The sequence below is a fragment of the Columba livia genome, chromosome 5, assembly GCF_036013475.1.
Source record: "Columba livia isolate bColLiv1 breed racing homer chromosome 5, bColLiv1.pat.W.v2, whole genome shotgun sequence".
Taxonomy (NCBI): domain Eukaryota; kingdom Metazoa; phylum Chordata; class Aves; order Columbiformes; family Columbidae; genus Columba; species Columba livia.
The window spans coordinates 18,161,469-18,189,317 of NC_088606.1; the positions used below are offsets into that span (position 1 = coordinate 18,161,469).

At 37.0% G+C, this 27,849-nt stretch overlaps 1 protein-coding gene across 13 annotated transcripts in view; it reads right to left on the reverse strand.

Annotated features, from left to right (window-relative positions):
• The window catches only part of DGLUCY (D-glutamate cyclase), a 48,823-nt gene that overhangs the window by 4,222 nt on the left and 16,752 nt on the right, over positions 1–27,849 (reverse strand). For 3 of the 13 annotated variants that reach the window (XR_010472811.1, XM_065063664.1, XM_065063668.1), the window contains 11 exons: positions 22,241–27,124; positions 19,163–19,316; positions 18,302–18,500; positions 16,571–16,721; positions 14,918–15,040; positions 12,431–12,625; positions 10,204–10,464; positions 9,623–9,722; positions 7,714–7,862; positions 2,699–2,818; positions 1,394–1,545 (listed from right to left, as the gene is read on the reverse strand). Coding sequence is in view for 10 of the 13 variants with exons in the window: in XM_065063664.1 (XP_064919736.1) it covers positions 1,394–1,545; positions 2,699–2,818; positions 7,714–7,862; positions 9,623–9,722; positions 10,204–10,464; positions 12,431–12,625; positions 14,918–15,040; positions 16,571–16,721; positions 18,302–18,500; positions 19,163–19,316; positions 22,241–22,337 (1,701 nt within the window). In the remaining 3 variants the exon portion in view is untranslated. Of the gene's footprint in view, positions 1–1,392; positions 1,575–2,698; positions 2,819–7,713; positions 7,863–9,622; positions 9,723–10,203; positions 10,465–12,430; positions 12,626–14,917; positions 15,041–16,570; positions 16,722–18,301; positions 18,501–19,162; positions 19,317–22,240; positions 27,125–27,849 lie in introns of those variants that run through there. The other 10 variants (XM_065063669.1, XM_065063672.1, XR_010472812.1 and 7 more) reach the window with 7 other exon arrangements.

The following is a 27,849-nucleotide window of genomic DNA, read 5'->3' on the forward strand; positions in this document are numbered from 1 at the left end:
TTAATTCTGTCTCAATAGATGTTAGTATTGCACTTTCACTAGCCCATTACTGGGTCATTATCCATATTCCCAGCTGTATAGCTTAGTAAAACAAAAACGAGAAGGATTTCCTGTGCATCACATTTAATTACAGTGTCTCATTACCAGGAATTTTGATCATAGTAGTTTTTAGGATATATTAATTTAAAGGGCAAAACCAGTAGATGTAAACCAGTAGATGTAACTGGAAAAACAAAGCAAAAACAAACAAAACAAAATAAAAAAAAATTGAAAAGTGAAAAGTGATTAGTCTATTTTTGGCAAAGATTGCACTGAAAGATGCCATATGCTCTGGTAAGTCAAAGGATAAGTGGTTATAAGGCTACGCTAAACCTTGAGATCAGTTTCAGTTTTATGACCTTTAGACAAAAAAATCAAAATAACAAGAATTTAAAAAGACCTACTCTAAAATACTTAAGAGGTGCTTTGTTAGAAATCCATGCAGAACATGCTGTCACCTCAGGAGAAATATTCCGCTGTTGTGGGCAGTATCTGTGGTAGACGGATTACATTTTCCTTAGCGTTCTTGGAGGTCACAAACTCACCAGTTTTGTCCAGGTCTTTATAGAGTTATTTTGCCAATAAAACGGAAGTTTGAAGTTCCTGAGTTACCACAAACATGGTGGAACAAACCTTACTTGATCGTTGAGTGGGTTTTTATTTTTAAGAAATGTGGAGTTAAAAATAGAGCCATGTGCTTAGCAGGATGAGCACAGATCACAGTCATTTCTCACCCTTCGCAGTTATTTCACTTTTTCTCAGTCTGAAACCTTTGCATTCCCAGAATATCACACTGCTCAGGGCTGCATTAGTGAAAACACCTTTAAAAATATTAATCTGCAGTCTTCCTCCAACTTTAATTTAGAAACATTCAAAACTAATTATGGAAAGGATCTAACACAACTAGAAAAGGTAGAAAGATCAGAAGCAAGGTGCAAAGTATGGAGTGGCTTCTCTATCAGGACTGTGACTTGATTTTGGAAGACAGATATCTGAAGGAGCATGTAACAGAGATCTATAAAATCATGAATGATGCTAAGGAAGTGAACAGGGAATTTTAATCAAGGATATCTTGGACTGCCCATAAAACCGTATCACTGTCTTGTGCTTGAAGTCGCATCATCACATGAGTACATTAATTTTTGAGGATTTTTATGTTCAATCTGTCTTGAATCCTTTGCAGAGTATTGTAATTACAGTGTTGCTGCTCATTTACCACTGATTTCCAGAAGTCACCAAAAGACCACATGAAGGTAAAACCATTGAACTGCACTAGGCAGGATTTAGTGGCTGGTGGCTGATACCATCTACATGTCATGAGCAAGTCACAACTCCTTGGCCCTACAGAAATCACCTTTGTCACCGATGGAAGCGCTGACAGCCAGACCATCCTCTTCGATAACTGTGGGAACCCAACAGCTTTCCTCAGATAGCGGTCGTGTATTTCACAAGTGCTGAGAATATACAGAGCACAGGCAATGGCGTAGCCTCCCCAGTTAGAGACTCCTGCAGAAGAGTGACACCAGGAAACAAAACTGTAAAAAAAAAACCAACAGTTATCGCAAAAACACCCAACCTGCTTAAGTCACTAAGCACATACAGCTGAGTCTCATGTCATGATGGCGAAATGGAACATGGATATGAATTGAATATTGACATGACTTTGAAATGTTTGTTTCAGAAATGCACAATTGCTTAACATATTAAAATGTTTCCGTAGCCTTTCAGATTGAATTTCTGCAAGTTTCCATCTAGCTTAGATTGTGGTTTGTCTTCTCAACAAAGCAATAACTCAGATGGGCATGGTCTATAACACAATTCCACTTGGCTGAACATGAAGTCCATGAACCGTGAGGAGCTGCGCTACCGCTCGGTACCTTTCGCTTTCCACCACACAGAGGTAGAAGATTTTAATAAAGTATCCCAAGCCAGGTAAATTTTCACTCGGGTCAGGTGTACTACTGTGGAGAATCCCTTTTTGGTCACAAATAACGACTGATTAAAGAGTTCAGCTATTTTATAAGATTTAAAGCCATGGTGAAACGGATTGTTTGTGTCTTGATGATGCGTGCTTAGTGTCAGTATTACATACAAAAATATATTCTAATATAATTAGTATCCATACATTTTCTATATGCTCTATATGCTCCTCAGTCTACCCAGTCTTGTTTGACAGCTTCTTTGTCAAGAGTGTATTGGAGAGCATTAGATTTGAAACTTGCTTTGAGAAGTTCTCTCTGCTGCCTGGTGCCTTTTCCAGAGATGCAGAATAGCAAAATTTACAAAAAACGTGCAGGTTCTTTTAGTGTGTGTAGTTTTCTGTGTTAAAACATGTCCAAACCTCCACCTCACTTCCCTTTGCAGGGTGCGACAGTTATTACATAAGGTGTGATTTTTCAAGAATATTCAGGATTTACTCTATCATTGACAATTAAATGCACTTTCTTCATGGCACTTCCTCAATTTTCAGTCATTCCTACTGGAACTGTAGTTGTTTAACTATTTAGAAATTAGACACAATACAGATTTGTTTGCTACTGATGACTTGGTCATACAAAAAAAAAGGTCAATACAAATTGATTGGAAAGACACATGTTGTTTTCTTATCAACTGCATTCTCAAACATCAACACCTTCCCCACCCTCCAAAAATCCCTTACCAGCTACAATAGTAAAATCAGCTTCGACATCACAAGCTATCACATCTCCATTTTTTATGTGCTTCTTTACAGCATCTTTTACTTTGCCCATTCCTAATTCATTTCCTCCATCTCCAACACCTTAATTAAAAGAAAAAAAAAGACCAAATGAGTATGAACGCAGCATATGACTAACAATCCATTTAGAAAGCAGCCGGTGTCTTCCCCAGAGTCTCTGTGAAAGCTGATGGCTCCATACAAGATGATTTATCCCTTTTAATCAAAAGTGTCTAAAACCAGAAGATGGAAGCTGAAAGCGTCACCTGTAAGTGTATCTATGCAATAGATGCTGTACTGGCACAGGCAACAGAAACAAATATTCTCAAGTGGTCATGAACTGCAGACAGAATTAAGAGAGTTAACTTATGGAAGGCCTTAAATGAGTTTTTGATATAATGCATTATCATGAGTACATTAGTACCACTAGAGAAAGGAGATAGAAAACAAATCCAAAATACACCTGAGAAATTAGTCTATGATTCTATAATAAAGCAAGCATAGAAAACTTTGGTGTGTTAAAAGCTTTAATTAAAAGAAGATACTAAAAGTAGCAATTATTGCAGAAAGATAAGCAAAAATAAATGTAAGGACTTTGGCAGAAGTAGGACTTACTGCACTGGCAATCTGTTTTATATGTATCACTATCATCATGCCACCGTGTACGAAGAGCCCAACCCTGTGTAGTATTATTGTTTTCATTTTTTCTAGTAATTTATGAAAAAAAATAGCTAGTGTGTGGTTTTTTTGGTTCATATATTCAGGATGTGGGGCCTGGATTTTTGTTGGTCAAGGAAACAAAGGTCTCAGTGATTTCAGTAAAATCAATGGGACTTATTTCAGGAAAATTCTAGGCAACCCTACGTTTGGGATATAAAACTGTTAGATGTCATTTAGAGATCTGGAGATGAGGATAAGACATAAACTAGTAGCTTTAATGAAATCTGGATAGTACCTTTAGTCTCTCATCTATGTGTAAAAAAAAACAAACAAAAAAACCACAAAAGCAGAAACCACACACACAGAAAAATATCCATCTATTTAAATGGAAATTAACATTACTCTTTCACCTAATAGTCTAAATGGCATTTTCTCAAGTTTGAAGATTTCACAGAAAAAAACTAGGTAATGTCTGGGAAACAGAACAGTTAAAAGCTCCAAGTCGTTGCTGCAGTGTATCATCTTTGCATTTGAAATGTGACAGTGCTTTAATACATAGAATGTGTTACAGGAGAGAAATTACAGGATTTATAATTTACACTTCAAGCTCTGAAAACTGATAAATTAACACTTCTGGTAACTGCATAAATATCTCACATAAGTCTGGAGCAAATTTCTTCTATAAATGAAATGAAAATTTATTTCTCAGCCGCAATTTTTTATATAACTCCTCAAGTGTAAGTAGTCCAGGGGAACATAACTGGGTGACACGTAACTTATGTAAAAGGATTTGCCATGAAACAGCTACTCTCTTATCTGCTTAAATAATCTGTTCACATTTATTTTGGTGTTGGGATTTAATGGTGCTTTCTAAAATCTGTGTGTTGATAGTACTTTTCAAATAGGTGATGACAATCATGGTGCCTCTATCATCATATAAATATGATAGTTACTACTGTTTTGTAAGAATCCACACAATGGTTTGATTATTGAAAATCCAAAATTTTGCTCTTAATATTATATTAAAAGGCTAAAATGAATTCCTGTCCTTTGAAGATCATCAACAGTTGCTTTAACTGAATGATACTAATCCATTGCCTTGGGGTGTTTTGTATCAGCCTTGCTTTGCTGTTTCTTGTCTTTGTGGAAGTCCTGTCCCCAGGACAGTTACGCAGCCAGTAGACCTCCTGCTGTGGATGGATCCCACCAGCACCACACTGGTTGGAAAAGAACACCACACTAAAAATTTTCCCACACCTTCTCTTTTTCTTCTTCCTCTACACGTGGGCAGAGCTCCACATTTTACTGTTCATTTCCAGAGCGAGCTTCACCTGACAAAATGCAGCCACCTACCCATGATCCAGTCAGCTGGACTTCTTTGAAAGTCAGCAGAGAGGAACAGACCCTTCAAACACTCCATTCACCTCACCCGAGGCAGACGTCTCAAATATAGACGTCTGAAAATAGACAAGATGAATAGCTTCTCCTAAAGAGCTCAGCACTTTCCAGGCAGGGGAAAAATAGTTCTGTTGGATCTTCCACATAAGTTTTCACTGACTACATTGTTTTCTGAAACTACATTCATTAAAAATGCAGGAAACGTCAGTCTTCTGCGCTAAAAAATCATTTATATGAAAGAGAAACAAGTGTGACCACATTTTTTTCATGTAGTGCTTTGGAAGGCTTTTCATTAGCTCCTCTATAAATAGCATGTAACCATGTCATTGTATGACAGCTGAAAAAAATAGCATGTGGTTTCAGTAACATCTCTTCAGCTTTCATTTCAGTCTTTCGTGGAAAACGAGTCCTTCCAACCTCAGTCTTTCCTGTCTTCTTATTTTGTATATTCCTGAAGGTTTCCGCTCACTGTATGACTTTTTATAGTATCAGTACCCATACAATTATAGGCATTGTTCATTATTTGTCTGTGGTCCAACTCCTAGATCAGTTTGGTTTGTTGGTGGTGGTGGTTTGTTTTTGTTTTGTTCTTTTTTATTTTTTAGACACAGCTCTTGTTTTAAATGCAAAACTTGACATCAATTAATCAGCATGTATCAAATGTTCTAATATCTCTGCTCTCCACCTACTGACCCGGCACTTGTTGCAACAGAGAACACTACATAAAGGCTTCTGTAAGGCTGAAAACTTGATCTTTCTAGACTCCTTTTCTAGTTTATAATGTTATTTGAGTAGTCCATCCTAAATGGGTGCTGTACAATATTTGCATTTTATTTTGGAACTAGACTCATGCCTCTAAATTCCAACTGACCATGAAGAAAATCAAAGATAGAACTACTGGAAAAATTTATCATAATCAGTAGTAATAAATTATCACCAGTAACGAGAGAAAAGACACAAAGGCCACAGCCCAGATTTGTGCCTTGTTAAGCTAGGCTTTGCAGAAATATCTTGAAAAATCCAACAGCCATCCCAAGAAATTGTAATCAAAGTAAAGAAACAAACACAAAAAGTTAGCGTAATAAGCAAAATGAGAAACATTAACTATGTAACAGACAACGTAAGGAAAAATCTCATTGTTTTTCTACAGACACTCAATTAGTTCTCCGGTGTAGAATATCCATGTACTCAAAATCCACAGGAGGCCATAGCAGACACCTTCATTGTTTTTTGAAGCCTATGACTTGTTAAATCATGTTTTATGCAGACATCTCTTTAGAGCAATGGGACAAAGTGAATCTGGATTGCTGGTTCTTTCTCATTCACAAGTTGGTGGTATTTTTAATTAACGACATTTCATAGTATGTTTGAACGTTTAGAGAATATTTAAATCAAACTAAATTCTGCTGAACAGATTCAAATTCCCAGTGTGCAGAACACTCTATACTCCACCAAATCAATAATATACTTTGAGCTGCTCTGGGAGATATTTTAAGAGATGAGGGTATTTTTATTAAAGGAAACAGGATGTGATATTACATAAGTAGCTAGAGAGATGAAGTCCTTGTATTAACAGTCTAAAATTAGAGATAAAATAATTGAAATTAACTGCAGAAGGTAAATCTCTGAGGCATTTTTCTAAACATCTTTATGAAAGAGAGCTTTTCCTATCCTTATTCAGACAATCTTTGGCTTCTCTGCTGAGATTGCCAACAGAGTGCCACCTAGAGTGCCGCTTTTTGAATGTTGAAACTTACTCCTTAGGAATAGGACAAAAATTTGAATTAAATCTAAGTAAAATGTACTGCAAGTTTTAATATAAACAAAAATTGCCAGTGAACTCTTCTGCTATACAGCTTTTAAATTATTCCAATATAGTGAAATCAGATTATTTCTGCAGGAAGTCTTGAAATTCTGTGGAAACATTTGAAAACCATTGCTACTGCAAGTAAAAGTTGTAGTGCTTTTGGTAATACTTAGGAGTGAGTCAACAGGACTACAAGAAGAAAAAATCCCAGATCAACAGACAAGTTCTGTTGTGACTGAAATCAGACTGGGCACTTATTTGTAATTTTGTTGCTAGTATTTATACAGATTATGTATCTCCTAACTCTGTTTTGGGCCACACAGTGTAGCACAAAGCATTTGATTGTACAAAGATGTTGCACATCACTTTATATATATATATACATATGGAAATCCTTGATCTATAGCATATTCTTTTGAAACCAGATATAAGTCAATTTTCAGGAGAAAAAGGACTGTTAACAAAAGAGGAGCAGCGCGTTGATAAAAGCACTCATTGTCTAATATTAGCATTAAGTCAATGCTAATGTAGGCTTGGCAGGAAGGACAACGTACTCCTTTAAAGATTATAATTGTATATGTATATTTTGTTAGAGAAGGCACTATTATAATACATGGAAATTTGCAATCCCACTCAAGAGAATATACTGCTGAAAGGCAATATAAACCAAGATTTTGTCCATACTGCTGTTTCAACACAGATTTAACAATCATAGAAATAAGTCTAATATTTTAAAATGTAATGTTTCCATTCAGTAGTCATTTGCTGTCTAAGATGCCTTTCATACACAGAATAAAGAATAAAATCAGTATCAAAAACTACATTTAGGGAAGTGTGTATGCACACCGATGTATAAAAATTACACACATCTGGGCTTGCTTTTTTGTCCTTAAATACATTTGAAATCAACTCCTTCATTTTTTTGGTTGTGAGAACCCTTCAACAGAAACCTCTACAATTCCTCTAGCAACAGTCTCTAAATTCAACCACAACAAGCTGCTGTAGCCCACACGTGGCTCTTCAGCACCTGCCCCCTGCTCCCCTTCACTTCCAGTAAGAGTTCTTGGTTTATGCTTCTCTTGCTTCTGAGAACATCACACAAACTCACACATACCTGTTGTTCTGACTCCTGGAATGGTTTGTGCAGCTAAAAATAGCTCATCGATGGGATCCACGAGATGTTTAATGTTAACTTTCCTGGCATTGTAATAATTGCCATCAGCAGCCATCCCAGCACGCTCGATTGCTATCAGGTGATCAAATCTGGTTAGAGACAAGTGAAAAAAGAGAGTCAAAGCTGTGATCCTGACACAGCAAACTCTTCTGTTGGCTGCTGCTTCTGTTGTGCTGGGTTCTGTTTTTTGACCATCTGGGATTCAAGGTAAAACATGGATGCTGTTTCATTATCTCTGATTGTAATTCTTTACAGTTTTTTTCCAAAGGTTAGTTTAGTTTCCTTATAGCTTTAATGCAACTGCCTCAAACTACGTTTGTCACCAAGAAATTGAGAAGTTCCTGAAATCCTTCTAACCAGCAATCCCTTGGGTCAGCCATCTGGCCTTGCTCTGTTTCATATTAAAATACACAATACCTTGTAAGACTAGTATGTCTCTGTGTTTTCAAAGAAAACAAAAATGCAGCAAATTAAGAAACATCCAAATCCTTGTTAATGTAAACATAGTATCTACTTAAAGTACATTGCTTAGCAAATGTTCAGTTGTTTCCAGTTAGGGAGTTTTTTGCTTTGGGTCTTTAAATTTGGGGAATTTTTCTTTAAGTCTATGGCTATTTTGCTATTTATGAAAGTAGACAGATGTACTGCAGATGTCCTACATTTGAAGCAGAATTTTAGCACTCAGTTCTGCCACTGTACATTAGAATTAAGTTATTTTGCTTCTGTTTCTCCAGTTTTGCTGTCAAGAGGTTACTAATTCTGCTGAATTACTCTATGTTTTTGTGGGTGGGCATCTACAGTGACTGTAGAGGTCTTAAGGAGGTTAGTCCACTTTAAACACTTGAGCTTTTTAGAACTGTGGGATCAACTGAAACAGAAACTGGCTGTAATTATATTATGCATACCTATAAACCACACTTTTAAAGCAATACATAAAAATGAAGATAGTATCATGCACATAAATATAGCATACACTAACTTGTGGAATGAAATGGGAATTGAGTAAGTTGATGAAGCAAATACCAGAGTGAAATATCTTTTCATTAGAGAACAAACTGAAAGCAATGACATTAAAACGCTTTACAAGGAAGATCAATAAAAATGAGCAATGTATGCCTAATTAAATAAAATGTAAGCTGCCTGTTAAGTAACGAAATGTGTGTACATCTACTTAGCAAATTCTCCAGTGCATTAAGCCTAATCACATACTTTGTATAAATCTGAATTTGTGGCCAATGCTGTATACTCAATATTGAATACACAAAGAGTTCAAATCTATACTGAGAAGTGCATGCATACATTTGTAATTTTGGCTTTGGCTGCCTAAAGACAATAGGATGTTCACTTCCACACTATTACACGCACATGACGTTTCAGTAAATCAGATCAGATTCCCCAGTTGTCAGACTTGAGCCAAAGCTCTAGAAAGTGAACACCCTATGCAGCTCTCTTCCTAGCTTTTTCATTGACTCTGACATAATACTTCTCCTTCCTGATTTTCTTGCTGATTTAAAAACCAGTAAAATAATAAATTTTGTGTGTGTATATATCTACATGTATGGAGTAACAGCTGAAAAGCTCTTAGAAATTTTACAGAGGAAAACAGCTATTGATTTATGAAGTACTGCTTCTTTTTTTGTACTCCAGAAATGCATAATTGCAGAACAACATGGAATTCTGTACTCTGTGTGCTCCAATACCGATGTTTCACTTTGAAGTTTGTTCTGTTTATTCCAAGTCTCAAGGATGCACTTGTAGCCATTACACCTTCTTAGATCATGGTTGTTATTTTTATTATAACTTCGCATAGTAGAGCTGTGACCTGTTCTTAAAAACTGAATACACGTACCTAGGTCTTCCAGGATTCCCATTCTCACACAAAAACATTAAAGCTGAATCATCACTTTCATTTTGATAACTCAATAGAGGGACAGGTTTCTTCAGGACTCCTACAGGAAAACAAAACAAAATACAATTCAGATGCTATGTTGTTGGTTATTTTTGAGATGTGTTTGAATAACTTCTTTTTTTAAGGAAAAAAAAAAAAGAAAGCAAAACAGTTGGAATAGTAAGGACTCAATGTTTTTACATAGGTCTTGATAAGGTTGCTGCATCCTTAAATTAAACTTGTTTGGTTGCTAGTGCTAGTAAATGGGACCTTGAGATAGAAAACAGGCCTACAAGAATAAGAACAGACATCCAGAATTCATCGCAAACAGCTAATCCAGAATCAGTACCCAGACATTGGAGCATTAACTTGATGCCAGCTAGGTTTAACAGAATGTCATCATAGCAGCACTGATCAGAGCTTAAAAGATGAACTCTAGTTCATTCTCTGGAGAAATAAAAAAAAATCCTGTACTAAGTGACAGTGAGATTAACTGAAGCAAACCTTGTCTCGAATTGGCAAGATAAAAACATGTGTCTTACCTAGTTGAACAGCCTCTTCAATAATCTTTTTATTCAGATTCATGGCTCTCTGATCTGTTACTATGGCAACCTCTTTCTCCAAGGCCTGCAGCATGGCTGCAATAGCAAGGGCTCCCGGGGGCCCGTCGTTCTCTTCTGGTGGATCATAAGTGAAGTGGGTAGGAAATCCAGTTGTTATCAGCACTGACTGAGCATGGGAGAGGGACAGGGAAGCCTTCAGCAGCTCGTCCGGGCAGTGCAGATGAATTATACCCCGGTCTCCTAAAAAAGTGTTTTTAAAGAGAGCAGTACACGTCAATATATCGTTCTCCTTTCAAAGATTTTGTGTAGGTAAACCTGAATGCTTTAGTGACATAAAACAGATTTAAAAAAAAAAAAACAAACAAACCTCTGGTCGAGGCAGGAATTGGGGCAATTTCCTCAGGAAGCCTAGGAAGGCGTAGGATATGAGTAATGAAGATAATGGGCTGTGCTTCCAGGTTAAGAATTTCAGCTAACTGGCTTTTGAAAATTACTATATCTAGCATGCATTTCTAGGTATTAGTGTAAATAGCTTTTTCTTTTCTGTGCAATTATTGCTTAGTGTTTCCTTTTCTTTGGCCCTTTGCTTTCCTCTCATTTGTGGTGACGGGCATGCTAGACCATGTTGAGCCACTGAAGGTAGGTTGCAACTCAAGCATCCCAGATCTAAGAAGTTTTGATGCAGATTTCAGATGAGCAGGCTGGCCTTTGGATTCTTTTTAACTCTGTTCCCTTAGGGAAGTGCTGCTTCCCAAATAAATTCCACTTAATGAAATGATTAACCACAGAAGTGAGGTTTCAGGGACATTGTAAGTTACCAGGGGATTTTAAAAACTCAATACAGTAGTACCCAGGTGATTGCTAAAAGATCTTGTAGTAGAGAACTATGTTACCTGATGGAGAATATTAACAGATGTCTCTTCTTGTGGGTTGGTTCCTGAAGAGGCAATGCTGTGTTATCAGTGTATGTCTTCCATTGTTCAAATGCTTCCTATCCCCTTGCCCTTCCCTGGCACTCAGAAACACAAGCTGACAGTGCAGGAATGTTCATGGGATGATAGGGAAAGGTAGGTCCTCACTATTGTTCTCTAGCCTCCTCATATCTTCATCTTTCTCACCTTCCCCCTGCACTTTTATCTTTTTGTCCTCATTTTTCCCTTTGCTATTCCTCTGTCTGTTCCCTCTACCTAACATGCAGGCGATACACAGATAGTGGGCACAGAAAAAAGCTCTGAACAAAACTGGCAGAAGCATGGAATACTAGTTTCTGAGAACTGTACTCTCCTTTAGCAATAAAATGAGCTAACTCTTAAGTTAGGTCCTGTGTTTCGCAGAGCATGGCACTGTGCCAAGCTGAACTCCAGGGAGTGGGAAAAGGAGAGGCCTTGTGAGTAAAAATAAACAGACCCAAACACATGCACACAGCCCAAACCCAGAGCTTGGGAGAGCTGGGTGTAAGCTGTTTTCCACTACTGCCTACAGAGAATTTCAGAACATTTATGGGAAACTGAGATCAGAATTTACAGCAGACAGAGGGGACTAATCCCATGTGTATTTTCGTAATGGTTGTGCTATTCATTTTGCCTGTATTTCCCTCTCATCTTCCTTGTGCACATGTGCAGCCCTATTTCAACCTTCTGTGGTGATCAGGTTGCTTTGTTCCAACACACAACACCTCAGTGATGAATATGTTAGCAGAGCTTGATGTAATTCCACCCATCAGAGAGGAGTGTTTGAAAAGCACATGCAACTACTAGAATTCTCTGGTAGGAGCATATGTAAAAAAGCGTGCTATTTCCTCAACAGTGAATACCTGTGTAGCTGTTACCAGCATGTGGAGTTGCCCTGTACTTTACATACCAATTTCAGTTTTATTCAGTAACAGTTCTTATTCCTTTTGGTCTCTCCAATCTGCTACAAACTTTGATGCTTCTGTGCACTTTGTGAGTATTCAGTCATCAAGATCACATATTCCATTATCCACAAGATTGAGTGGTTTTGGTCAGACTCTCACATTAATTACAGTAACAGAAAAATTAAGACATAGTAATATTAACTCACTGTATTCCACAAAGAAATTTTAAAACCTTTAAATTGCTTTTAGATTCTTGCTGCGCTCTTGAACTTCATCAATATCTAAAACCAAGCAGGATAGGTCATGTCTACCTCATAACAAAACCATTAAAGAAAGAGATTCTGTTTTTACCTGGATCTGTTCCAATTAGCATCTCCAGTGTCTTTATCTTTTGGGCTGCTTCTACTGACACCATGCTGTACTGCAGAGGATGTTGAGAAATGCAGTGGACTTGTGGGACTTCTCTTGAGGATCTGACGGGGACAGTGTTCTTTAGGTCGGTAATGAACATGTGGCTGGGAGAATGAGTAAATGCTAATGGAGCTCCTAAAATGGGGGAAAAAAAACTTCAATTAAACACATTATCGCAATATATTGCAGTATCAGAATGATAAAATTAGAAAAAGCTATGCAATTTAATAACACAGAGTCCCTGCCTGATGATACTTATATCATAAAAACAGGTGATATTTTAAGTTACTCTGCAGCAATTAATACATTTTGAGAAAGAAATTTATGCATATACATCTGAAAATGTTTTTGCTTTTGAAAAGCTTATGCGGGTATTTGAGATCAGGGTTTTCTACAATATTCTCTTTCGTATAAACTTGAGGCAATTTAGAAAATGAACACTGATACCCTCCAAGGAAGCCTGTTGGGAATTGGCAAATCTGAAAATTGTGTTTGACGTGCATGAAGAAAACTAGTGCATTGACATAAGAATAAGTTAATGCTTAAGTTTGCATAGTGTGCTGGTGATATTGTTTCTGTAAGAATAAATTAACTTTCTAGGTTCTGGAGTGCTGCTGGAAACTACAGTGTTTCTCTTGTACCTTTGAATATCCTTGTAATATGATATGACAAAACTATGTCAACTACTCCCTGCTGGCTAGGAGTAGTCCTTTATCAGATTAAGAAAATGGGGAATAACATCTCTGCACAGTGTCTTGCTGACCTAGCTAGGAGACCTATACAAGGAATAATGACAAAAGGTGACCAGTAAGCCTTAATAAAGGGAAACACAGTAGCATATAAAACCCTGGTGAACAATAAGCTTATCTAGACCTGCCAGCATAGTAGTTCCTTAAGCTGAAAATATTTGCTGTCTTTATACTAATTTCAGAAGTCTTGATCTAGATTATACTTGATTTGGAAAAATTTGTATGTTGTTAGGTAAATCACAACTGGTACAAGTGAAATCTTTGTTCAGATGGTGAAAAGGAAGGAGATATTTCTTTGACAAGTACATATGTGTTTGATCAGTGCTAGATCTGTTGGGAGTCTGTCTAGCTAATCTAAAAGCAACTGGGGAACTTGGTTGTTGAGGTTTAATATACCTCATCAAGCTATGTGAACAGACAATTTTGTTGTTGTTGTGAGAAGCTAGCAGATTCATCTAAAATATGGGTAATGTAGGTATGGCAGAATTTTAGCTACTTAAATGAGAAATGAGCACAGAAAAATACACACTGCCAAAAAAAATCCTGGAATGCATCAATGACAACTGGTTTAAATACAGAAAATGGAGATACAAACAAAAGTAAAAGCCAGTTCCAGGCAATGGCAGGACAGACAGCTGCTTTGGGCAGCAGATTGTAGAGAGGCTGGCAATTTTTTTTCTCTCCTTTTCCTGCAACAAGGATGCATGAGGAAGATGAATACAACTGCTGGAGAACACAGGAAAGAGTGGGATTTTCAGTTTGGATTTGTGACTGGAGAAAAGGGATTGTATGGAAGAAAGAAAAAGAAGTCTGCTCCTAGTGCTGAACGTAGTTACAGCAGGTGTTGAGAGCAGTTTATCTAAACATCTGTAAGAAACAACAAGGATGCAGCAGATCCTGCAAGCAGGACAAAGCCAATGACCTTCCAAGGCTCTCCCAGTTATGCTGCCTACGGCTCTTAAGCTTCTCTTTCAGTAAGAACTACTATATAATACAAGATTTCGTTCCACACTAGTGATTTAGAGCATTATATAATACTGTCACTATGTTTCAGTTGCGTTTTCTTGCCCTTTGTGCTCACGCCTGTTACAAATGACTGGATACAGTGCAGGACAGCTCTGTGCAGAGGACAAAGCTTCATTTCTGTAGTGTGTCACACTTCAGCTTAGAACAAAACCTAAAAGCTCAAATTATTTTCCAGGTCAATCCATTTCCACTTTGGAAAGATTTCTGGCTGCCTTTTTTTGCCTTTTATTTTCTATCCTTTTTCCCTTTATTGTTTTAGTGCAGTGTTATATATATATATATATATGTATATATATATATATAAAACATTTTTAAAGGATAAGCTTAAAAAAGAATGCCTTTAACATTCTAGTTTTTAATAAGGCTTAAAAAGGACATTTTGATGTTGCCAGAGCTTTAGGTTTCTGCTTTTAAAATACTCAAACAAAAATGATGTAATTTCAGTAGTAACTCCCTTGAAGGCTCACCTGCATTTCACAATGCAAAACAGTCCTGACAAAGGTGTGAGGCTTTTTTTTGGTTTTTGTGGGGTGGTTTTTAGCTCACCCTAAAATCAAGCTTGCTCATCGGCCAACTTGTTCTGTCCACATTTTAAAAAAGGTGAAAAAGAAATTGAAGGATAATTTTAAGAGTCTTCAAGTACAGCACATACTGCAGCTGATGATGGCTTCTACTCCTGTTACTCCACAGGCCCAGAACACTGGAATATCACCAGGGTGAAGGTGAACTGGATCTCCATAATCTGGTTTGGAAAGATCTTTTATTCCCAGCAGACCTGGAATTGATCAGGAATAAATGATGAGATTCTAATTAAGCTGTTCTAGTGCAACACTGGAGGGGTGGACCCCAAACATCATTCAATGACACTAAGCTGGAATTGCAACAGTGGCAAGTCCCAGTGAAGTGGCATATTTAGTTTGCCTTTGAGTGCATGTCCCCAGAACCTGACCTGACTTGTTTTCTCTTTTTGTGCTTGATGACATCAGTAAAAATGTATTCAGTTTATTTCTGCAACAAAACCCGAGCTAGGCGTGTATGCTGAGTTTCCAAGATATTATAAATCTTCTCTATCAACAGAAGAATTATATTCATAACATTTGCAAACAAGAATATATGACTGCAATGCAAAATGGGTTCTTTCTAGAACATGTTTTCTACTGCCTTAGCTTCCTACAGTCTTTAGCTACAGCAACAAGCAACCATCTTTCACCTTTCTGGGTTAGATAACTACATCTCACTCTTATGCAGCTTTCAATAAATTGTCTTTTGCCTTAGTCTAACAAGTACTTGTAATATTCTGGGTCATTCTGAGCACTTGCTCTCTTCCCTTGGCTTTAAATTCTTCAGACGCTTATATACCACTGTCTTTTCTGGAATTAATTTATATCATCTGTATATATAATAATTTACTCTGTTCTGTTAAAATTAAATAGTTGAGACTCTCGCTTGCCCAATCATCTCCACTCAAAGTAAGAACTTTTTACTAGTTCCTCAGCTTTAAGCACTCAGACGAAATATGTAACTGGGGTGCACTGTTACCAATGACATCTACTTCCACGCTCTGCAATGTGATCCTTCTGCGCAGGCAGCCCATGAGTCTACTGACTGACAAATTTCTATCAGGAGAGGGTTGTTTGTTTATTTTTTTTTATTGTGACACATCTTCATATTATCAATGTTTAGTTTGCGTTGGTTGGTTTGTTTGCTTGTTTTAAACAACCTCCTATTTTATCTTCCCCACCCCCCCCTTGCAAAGAATAGGCTTACACTTGTTTGAGCTGGATTGTTTTAAAATATATATTCTTGTCATATTTCTATTTGTTCTGTCTGAAGTGTTGTGCTCAGTGTATCCTATTTCAGTATTTTTAAAAATAATGCAGTATTTACTTTCACAGTTATCCGCTAAGATACAAAATGCATCCACACATACTTCTCCCCATGCTGTCAATCATTTCTACCTTGTCACTTAAATCTCTGACAGCAAGAAAGTACTCACATATAAATGAAAATGCATGCATTTTAGAAAACCATGATTACACTTTTTTAACAAAACCACCCCACCATATTACTTATCTACATCAGACAGCTATCCTTTATCCAAGAAATCTGAGTTCAGCTCATTCAAAACCTTTTTTTTTCTTTCATTCCCCACCCCCTCCCCCCATTTCAGGTGAACCATTAGAAAGGATTAAAACAGAATGAATAGACTGGTGTAGGTATTTCAGTCCTAACACTTCCTATGGCTCCATCCTTCATTTTTATACACAGTAAAGTGCATGCAGAGTGAAACATGAAAAGCACTGACCAGGGTCACCCATATGAATTGGTGCTCCATGGGCTTCTTTTAACCCAGATGTTGCTTGAACAGCTGCTTCCAACTTGCTTTCCGGAACAGGTCTCATTGTGACTACTAAGTTGCAGCTAAAAGTAGAAACGCTGTAGCAAGGCACAGCTGTCTGGCAGTTCAAAAGAATCCAAGGTGTTAGCAGGAATATTGAATAATACTTCTAAAGCATTAGAAGAAATAAGTCTAAAACTTTGTGCTGGACTTGAGTTTGGAAAGGCTGCATTCTAACATTCATTTTAAATTCTTAAAAAAGAAGAACAAAAACATCTTAGCTTGCCATATTTTTTTTTTTGTAAGATTCACCAGTACAGGAGTGAAACATTCTATTCTTGAGCTTCTTTGCAGAGATCACTAACATTTTCAACATTATGCATTTCTTGCTCTGGCTCATGCAGCATACAGTGTGGTGGGCTCAGTATTTTCTGAATATTGTCAGAAAACAACAGTGTGCACTTTACAGATAAAGGGAAAAAGCTTGTAAAAAGTATGACACAGCAACAAATCTACCTGGTGTGAATCTGCCCTGTGTATGTGAATCCAGGAGAACGCTGTGCTCTGTAACACACAAGGGTCAGGAACTCCTGCTGCCGGCCGTACCCACTTCTACAGAACTGGCATGCCAGTTCCACACATATAAAATCTTTTGTGCCTCTAGAAGGGTCCCATGGAATCCATGGAATCCATCATCCTCACTAACTGGGATGCTAAAGCACATTTTCTATTCAGAAATAAAGCAGTCTGATATCTGAGTTGCATTTGAACATAAACAAGATATGTAGACAGAGCTGTATAGAAAATGTTCATTAACAATCATTATAACAAAAAACATACCTGTCACTGAAGAAACATACTGTACAGTTCTTCACAGTATTGGTGTGCTATAATCTATGAAATTTTCTCAATTTAGAAATGGTAAAAGCAGATGCATAGCTGTATTTTGTTTCTTTAAGCTTGCTAGAAGGACTTATGCATGAGATACTTTTGCACCTTCATTTTGACCAGGAGTATAGAAAAAGAGTGTGAAAAAATAACACTGAAAACAATAACCTTTCTCTCATAGAACAGCATCCAAACTATATGGAAAAGGCATGTAGATCCATACTGTTCTTAATACTAAAGGGCCTGCCTCCTGGAGCCAGAATTATTCTAGGACTTCGGCCAGCACTAGAATCTGCACTATATAAACATGCTGAGCACAGTTATAATTTTCAGTTCTATTGTAGATACCTCAAGTCTTTGGGAACATCTTCTGTCCCAGGTCTGGTTTCATAGCAAATAGGCAGTTTAGAGGCTCTACTCCCACAGGAAAATCCCAAAATGTGGCTGTTGTACATGCAGAAGAAACTGCTACTGTCATGGCTCATAAAAGGAATATTCCCACTGCAAGCCAGAGCTGGTATGGAGAGCAGGACATGTATAAAGGCATGGCCAGAATAGTGCACGGGTCATCAGCTGACACGTTGAATACAAAAGCAGACTGGCCTTGCAAGAAGTTGAGAAAAGTGCTGAACTGAGGCTGAGCATATTTCACTCTTTATGTTTATGCACTTAGCACTGGCACATGCCTGAAGTTACTGCACAGGCAGGAAAAGAAGTTCTGATTTTGAGCAATAGGTATATGCACATAATGTGAATATGGACAAATACTCAAAGGCAAAGTTATGACAAAGACTGTGTGTATATACTTACCTTATACATGCTTACATTACATTTTTGCTCAACGTATCTCACAGGAATGCCAACATTTTGGGCTGCTTTCTCAAATGAGAAGCTGCAGTCTAAATAAAAAGTGACCATGTCCTTAAGTTGTTCAGAATACTCCTTTAGGCTTTTCAGTGATCCAGTGCAAGCTCCGTGCTCATATATTCTGTACTGCAGGCAGTCAGTTCTAGTGAAGTAAGAAGTTATCACAGCTTTATTGTATATTTTTGAAAACGAGATTGTTTTTATTTACATTAATCCAGCATCAAACCACAAGAAACAGCTTACTTTACCCATTTTTTTTCTGAGTAATAATGAAACAAACACATGCAAACCCCCCAAATCACCCTACTCTGCACAAAAACTAGCCAGTAAACAGTACATTTTTTGAGTTTTATGTTTTATAGGTAAATGTCCCTTATCTGTATCTTGTCTCAGGGCTTTAAAAATTAGGGAGTTTAAGTCTAGTTTTAAGCATTTACTACAAGAGTACATCTTTTACATTTCAGAGGCCCTACAAGCATCAGGTGGTTATCATGCCTGTGTTGCTGCTCAATGAAACAAAGGTAAAACCTTATTTAATTCTGCTGACTCAGACTGCAAAATATTTAGAAATTACATAATTTCACGTTTGTATTAGAGAAATACTGGTAATAGTTACATTTACCATGTTTCTCAAGAACAAGATGATTAGGCTGTTATGCACAGTTTGCATTCAAAAGTATAACTCCAAGAAAATAAGCTTGTTCAAAATGTACAACAGTGTGAGCAGGCTGTTTCCTAAGACCCTCCTAATCACCACCAGCATTCACTGCAGAACTTTGAGAAGCAGAGTTGGTCCGTAGTTACCTGATATCAGAATCACTGCTCAGAGAAGGACATTTCCAATCACCCGGTTTGCTTCGGTACAGCAGTGGCAGGGCTCCATTGTTTGCATGGCAAAACTTCTCAAAGTCATCAGCCAGGGACTTGTGCAAAATCACGACACTGGCCTGTTTATAGCCTGAAATTGTGGAAAGTTGTAAAGACTGGTTATTAATTCAGTTTCTTGTTTGTGAAATAGTAACCTTTCTGTACAGATTTCTTTAGAAGGTCTATAAAAATTACCTACAGGAAATTTTTGGTTCTGAACTCCGTAATTAAACAACTTTTTAAAATGTTTTAAAAATCATAGCCGGATGTACTCTGTATGCGAAGTTGTTCACAGCTAATAAAATAGTTGGCAGACATGGGCAGTACTAGAATATGAAGACAGCATAATTACCTTAATACATACTTCTATTAATTGATACATAAATGTAATTCATTACCTAACCTGGGCAATTAGTATTCTATATATATTCTATACTGCTTTACTTTGCAAATATTAGTACAGAGCAAAAGAAAGGCTTTCAACATTTATCTTCACTTAATATCAAGCTATAAATCATGGCCAGTCCAACAGTAAACTCCTGCTATCTTGATGTTATGTAGCCCACTCTTAGAAGTTCATTGGCTACAGAATTTTACTGTGGGCTCCAATTTAACAGACATAATTACAGCTCGGGAATAAACTCTTGCCTGTCACACAGAGCCTCAGTTATTTCTACCATTTCTGATTAAAAAAAAACCTAAAATGAACAGAACTGCTACACTTTTTTCACTTGGAATCAACTTTGTTTTAAAAGGTTTTTGACTGCTACCAAGCAATAGCTTCTTAAGACAGGAATATTTTTGCAGTGAGTATCGATGAAGAAAGCTCACATTCATTCATTTAGCAAAAATGTATTTTCTAAAGAGTTGTAGTTAATACCAATGCCATTTTTATTTTCCTGCATGTAAACACCAGCTGTTCAAATACAGAGTGCAAATTCGGAGTACAACTGGTCTGCAGTGTATAAAACTGCCTATTAACAGTCCCTAACTGCCATAGTGATACTGTCTTGAAAAGTTATTACTGTGTCTGGTATCAGACAGGTGAGTAAGAGGCTGCAGAGCAGCTCTCGCTTTCTTAAATACTATGGTAGTCTGTCATCCAAGAGGGAATCATTTAGTTGAAATGAATGATCTACCTTAAAAGGCTGTAGAAAATCAGTCTAATCTTACTCTTGACCAAAGCCAACAAAGAAACCAAATATAAAATTCTATTCCTTCTGGAAAAATGCAAAGCAAAGGCTGAAGTAAGCATGAATTTGCATACTGAATGTGCCCACAAACTGCTCCTTTGGGAGAACGCAGCACAAAAATTCATTTTATTACTAGCAAAAGTTACTAAATACAGAAACAGTTTCTTGCTAAATACAGAAACAGTTTCTTGCTAAATACAGAAATATACTTTTGTTAAATAAACATACTAAATGTACAGCTTTATAAAATACCACATTCAGTTACCCCTCAGCTTCACTCCTCATCATCCATGTGAAATCTGCAGGCACTTTTTACTTTGCTGGTGATATCCAAGAATTCTTAAAAAAATTGTTGTAGTCAGTGCATTCAACTCGGACAACACCGAAGATACAATACTAGTCACATCTGACAGACTGAATCTGTAGATAACTTTGAGATATTCTATGAACTCAGGAAGCTTTGCTATAACTCTTTGACCTCTTTATTGTTCCTCGTGATAACTATCCTTCCTTTCTTTAGAGATGAAAAGATATTTTTTTCCCTTCCCATATCAGCTTATGCATATACTTGCATTACGCGTCCATCATTATGCATAGATTCATGAGCGACGTTAGTGAAGGTGGACATGCTGACCAACCCATGTGTTAATCCATCATGCTCATGTCCTAGCTCAGAGAAGTTTAGAAAGAGTTTTAAATTTCTTTGGTGAATGACAGTGAGGGCAGCAAGAAATAATTATTTCAGTAGTATATCACCCAGTAACATAAAACAATTTTAAGGATTCTCAGAAACTCTGGTTACCCTCGGTTTTCTAGCTTTTGCATAAAAAAGACCTGTGTGCTCGTGGCTACAATTCTGAACTTTTTTTGTGTGTAAACAATACTTTTTTCTGATGTTAAAACTAACACATTTAAAACTATTGCAGCAATACACACGCTTTAAAATAGAGTTGAGGCAAACTGCAGATTATTAACATTATAACATGTTTTCCATTTGTATTTTTCAACTTATGTATTGATGGAAAAGAAAACCATAATTTCAAGACTCACTATGCTTCTATAAAGTCACCCTTAATGTTCTTATACTAATTTTAGTCCATACAGATTTTTTTGATCAATTACTTGCTGCAGTATTTTAATTAAGCTACATTTCAAAGGTGATCAGAACAATGACACAGCCTTCTCTGCTTCTATGGAAGTGCAGCTATGAGAGGCAAGACAGAAATCCATTTTTCAGAATGCATTCAGATATCTGAGTATAAAACTATTTTTCCCTCCCCCTTATTCCTGTCTTGCTGAATCGGTAACTTCCAACTTCGGCAACAAATGAAGCAGAAAATCACTTCTGTAACTATACGTCTCTAATTTTTCCCCAAAGTGCATCCAATACACTAAGTAAAGCAAGGTCTCTGTGAAGAACATAGTATGTCATCCCACAAATGCGACAATAACATATTCAGGAAAAGCCAGACTGGGTTAAAGATTTTTTTCAGATGTTTTCTGCATTCATAATTTCTAAATGACGTAACTGGGAGCTGAGGATGCACTTACAAACATTGAAAACAAAGTCCATGTACTTTACTCAGGTAGGATGATATATTTTCTCTGACTTACCTTCATGATTTAACAACACAGTGTCAGGTGCTTACAATGTGATTTCAAAACCACCCAACTGGCTACAGAACATAAGTCAACATTTTCTTCTGTTTTACTTCAGTGTTTTTGATATTCCTACACTCCTTCACAAACAAAGAATGAAAACACGTAGCTATGCATCTAAAACGGAGTCACTTTAATGCTTAGACCTCTTAGGTTTACTTACCCTCCGCCATCCCAGAAATATTACTGAGTCTGTTGCATTGAATTATTCTTCTTAGCACATGTGGAAAGAAAGATTTCAAGCCTCCTGTCAAAATCATTTATTCAGCCTGAACAGAAAGATAATTATAAATTTAAACACAAAGCACCTTTATGTTTTTGACATTTTAAATTCTGATTTTCTGGAGAACTTAGCTTAAGTTTTCTGCTTATGCTCCACGAAAGTTATTATCACTGAGAAATTCTAAGTTATAACCCAAAAGGCAGATCAAAGTCAAAAGGTTACTTCACTGACATTTTATGACTAAATGCAAACTGTATTTCCATAAATAAGCCAGAGACATGCACTTTAACATTCAGGATAATTTGCAAAGTTTTGCTGGCCTATAATGTAAGAAACAGATTTCTTTCCTCCCTGATACATATTCATTTCCTAGAGTATTCACTCTCCCAAAATTAATTGTAACTTCAAAATGCAAAAGCAGAAATTGATTAACCCACCAAGCTATAATCTGTAATGTTAAGTCTCTGTTAAAAATGCTTTTAGACAATTAGCAGTTCAACCTTGCAGTAAAGAGAGAACTATATTCAGAAAACGTCATTTTAATACATTCCATGCATATTATATTTTTAAAATATTAATTATATAGAAGTTAATACTCCTGTGGCTGTTCTTGTACTGGGAAAGCAGACATAGACTTGTTTCAGTCACTTGTCATACAATCTGGAGTGGAAACAGAGATAAGTACCCTAATTACAATCAATGTCTGACTCTCATTTTATATCTTTTGCAGATATAAGATATCTTTAGATATCTTTTTTCTGCAATCTAGTCGAAGTTCACACAAAGCTTTTCCCTCCACCTAAACTACCTAATAACTAAAAAGGGTTTATTACATGACTACTAGGAAAAAATAAAAAGCTCAGTGTACAAAAATAACTTGGCTGCTTACGATTTTAACCTTAATCACTTTAAAGAAACTGAACTATCCTCCTAGTAATCAAACTACCAGCCTCCAGGTTTTGCTTTAAATCAGAAGAATGACATCCCTTGAAGTCATTCACAAGAAGTAATAAATATGATAGAAACTGTGCTCCTTTTTTAAAAAGATACCAGTAAATTAATGTACAATGAGATGTTACAGCCTTCTAGCAACGGTTAACTTTTCTGTTAAGTTTCACAGTTTTTGTACTATAACTATGATAGTACAAAATTGCGCTCTCACAGTGGAGTGGAATGTAAGTGAAACACTTTATTGTGAAAATTTATACCTCTGAGCAACTCATTCCTTAATTAACTCGGAGTAGTGATATGTTTTGACTGAAATTACACTTTCATCCTAGGTTGTCTGTCTAAAATGCTTCCCAAAGCTTGCAGAATTCTGAGAGGTTAAGCTGGGTGCACTGAAATTTAGAGTAACCTTTGTATCTGTTTTTAAATTTGAAATCTTTACATAATGTTGTAAGCTAAAAGAAATCAGTCTGGATTTTTTTCAGAACTCTGACTTGCTACTTTCTAACTCTTCTCATCTTTTCTGCTTTTACATTATCACTCCGTATGCTGCACAAAAAATAGTCTTCATTACAAAATCATAAACAATTCCAAATACAGACTTTAAAGATAACAAGAAATTGGATTTAGAAATGTAGCTGAGCTCTAATCCAGGCCTGTGAGTGTCAATTTAAGACAACTTCTTCTTACTGCAAAACTAATTTCTAACGCCAGTCTGGAATTATTCATTCAAGTGGTTTCAAATTAAATACAGTGATCCTAATAGTAATTTCCAGGTATCTCCATTAGATTCTTTATGATGTTTTTTCTTTATTTCTGAGCATCTTTGAAACCATCTAAATCATCTGTAGGATTGATGTCCTCAAGATCTACTGGCTTACTTGGATCTGAAAGACAGTCTGAAGCTCAGGAAAATAGTTTGGGACAAAAGCTGTCTTCAGCTGCGTATTTTATCACGAATGCCCTGGTCTGATGCTGGGCAAGCCTGATTCTCCCTTCATGAAGTGTGTGCCCGGTAGCAGAAATTGAAGTACCTATGGGATTTAATCAGCAAACATTTGGGGCCCTAGAAGTTTTAGGTTCGTATGGCAGCAAGTGGCTAACGAGCTACAGAACTGTGAATATCAGTAGTGCCGAAATGCTGGCTGCAAGTACCTTACAGAAACACTTGGGCTTGTAGTTCCTGTCTGTGCACCTAGCCCCTGGCTGCAAAGTAACACTTATTGTTGATGACTGGTTAGGAAGTGAATAATTTAAACATTAACTTTGTATAAAAGTAGACTGATTCATCTCTTTCAGATGAGAGACAAAACTTGCCTTATAACCATTTGCTATCATTAAAGTTCCTGTGGTGATTTTATAAAATCACAGGGAAAATCGAATAAGACGAGTTATAACTTTAGACCGCTGTACTTGCTATACAATATCAGTAACAGATTATGCTGCTGTTTTTCTGTATTAGTTGCTGAATCTGGACAGATGATAGAAAATATTAGATGCTCATATTAAAACCTGTCTTTTGCTATTTGACTTCCTCAGGAACAGCTAGCTCCTATGCAGTGTGTTATTTCCCTATGCTGGGGGGGCATTGACAGGTTTAGATTCCCCAGCCATTTCTGGGGCCTCCTGGAAAATTGTTGAAGCCATCATGAGCACAGCCTGTGTGGAATGACAGGGGAGAAGCACCAAGATAGCTCAGGTCTTCTGGCGTATTCTCTGCTCTGTCCCATCAGGATGCCTAATGCAGTGCACAGACTGGCTGCATGGGCCTCCCAAGCAGAGCTTAACAATCTGGTACAGCTGTCAATCAGTTATCAGGATCTGTTCCCTGGCAGAAGCTTTTCAGCTCCTTTCACTTTGTTCTGAGATACTTACTGTTATCTGAAACTATCAGTTGTCTCATGGGGGTATGTTTGATCATGATACAGATAGGACGGGGTGCAGGGAGAGTGTTAAAAAGTCCTTAAGAGAAGATGCTGACAGAGCTTATGAGATGGGCTGAGGGCATCCTATGTGGTGTTCCCTCATGAAGGGACCTTAAGACGTGACTTTCCAGTCTGGGTTGCCTTTAATGGAATGAACCTTTAAAGCAGAATAGATACAGTCCTGGGTAACCAGCATTTGAAAATCAGGTAATTTAATGGCTGTGTAATGACAAACTTCATATTTAAAGGTCCTAGTCTGGAAAAAAACTTGTTCTAAGAAATGTTGTTCACATCAGACTCCCTGATTTACAATACCATCAACCAATACTGGAAAGCTTTGTAGCACTCAAGTGTCAAGATCACTCTTGAAGAATCTTTTCTTACACATTTGGTTCCACATTAGAAAAACAATAAACGTTTTTCTTTTTAGAAGTTTACATGAAGATTCAACGTATTTTGAGTTCTACACACTGAAGTGAAAGGAATAAATATTAAAATATATTGCTGTGGCACTTGCCCACTACTGATTTGTGGCCATTGCTATATTCTGAGCTGCACTTCCAGATCTTGACAAGGATGATGGAAGTTCAAAGCTGGAAAGAGATTATAACATACAAGAATGATCTATAAGAATTACATAAGGAGCTGTGATCAGACAATGATGGTGGTATGGTATATGCCATATCAGTAGTTCAGAATAATAAATCAACTTGTCAGAAACAATATTGTATTAAAATCACATTATACTTATATATATATATATATATATAAAGGAAAAAAATTTCCATCAAAGTGGCTGTCAGGCAGTACAGATACGTACCAGCTTCACTAAAAGTTCTAAACAAATCTTGGGTCTGGTTTTAATAAGTTACATGAAATTGTTAGGTGACGTCTTCATTTAGTATATAGCTGTGTAGCACCACTCCAGTAGAGTCAGGCAGATACACATTATCTGATTAATTTGGCCCAAGTGATTTGCAAAATATCCCATTACCTAGGCAACAGCAATTTTCAGGAAGGCCAGATTTGAAGGGTGAATATTTTTTTATTCAGAAATTGTGATCAATTGTTGCCATGTGAAGCTGTAAGTCATTAACCATTTCTACATGCTGTTCTCAGTGCAGGAGCTGAGTGGACGACTGTGTGCAATGATCTTTGCTGAGGTGATTGGAATGGGATTCATTCTAAGACCCATCTTTATCACTGATTGTAAAGAATATGCTCTATTTCCCCTGAACCCCATGACTTGTGCTAGGAAAAACACATGTTGAGAGGAATGTTACTTTATCAAAATCCTGCTGCTCTCAAAAGATACATCCTTACTTGTCATATCACTTAGAGATTCACTAGTTTCTGTCTTTAAGCCTTGTCTGGTAAAAAAGTTAGTTACTGTATATCAAGGTAAGAGTTAAATATTCAACAGTAACGCTTGGAAAAAGTGACCAATACCATCCACCTTTGCCATATAATCTCCAACCCAACAGGAAGCAAGAAAAATGCAATCCCAGACAAGATTTAATAAAGAGGTTGCCTTCTCTTTCAGATGACTTGTATGATGCACAGAGTACTCTCTTTGCGCCTCCCTGTTGTTTGCATGTCCCGGGCTATTTCTTGCTCACCCCCTCCCTCTTTCTTTTGTCTCCAGTGTGCCTCTGTCCTTGCCTTTGTCCTCCCCGAGTTCAGACCCCATCTCCACAACTCCAGGCTGGACTGACCTTTGTAGGGTTTGTGTCCTTGGTCTGTCTGACTGCACACCACAGCAACATGGGAGTCCGGGTGCCTTCTCTCCTCTCACCAACTCTTTTTAACTTACGTGCTTGCCATATCTCTCCATTGTACCTTAAAGTCTCCCTCAATTTTACCTTAAATGAGCTTTTCCTGTTCTCGGTCTGAGCCAAAACACGCTTACTTCCGAAATCGTTCAGACTCCTCCAAACCTCAGTATCTAAACCTACATGTAAAGAGAGAGATACAGCCCCTTTTAATAATACAGATAGTCCTAGATTAAGCATCGCTTTTCTAATTATTTTCTCCTTAATTTTTGAGAGCAGAACCACAAAGTAGCCTTGCAAAGTTATGTATTTTTACATTAAATTGTTGATTGAGCTATAGTTTCTAAAGCATTTTTACAATCTGCAGGGCATAATCTCATTAGAAAAAAAAAGAAGTGCACTAAGTGCAACATCTTGTTATTACCTTAGAGCTTTCAAAATGAAAAAGTAAAATTGTAAATTTCACAGATATTTAAATATGAGCAAAGATTCTTTCCAGGTCCACACTGTAAATCATTCATCACCCAAAAAAATGGGAAGATGTCATATAAGTGCCAGAAAGATTGCACTTTGAGATGCATTGGGTGTGTCCATACCACTGTGCTAAATCACATCAGATAAAAAAGAATTAAAAATTTATCTAATAACACAAGAGGGTTAAAACATCCTTCAGCAGTGTCAGTGTGACAGCTTTGCCTTTACCTGTGTCAAGTAAATTCATAAAATAAAACTAAAAGCATGCAGTATTTCTGTGGTTTTAAAAATGGTTTACCTGAGAATAAACAGCCTGTAAAAAGTACTGCTGATAAGAGTAACAAGCAAGTCAGCTTGGAGACTGCAAAGTAGTTAACACCAGTTCCTGACATCACAGGTTACAGGTCTGTTTCTCCAATGTTACTGATAC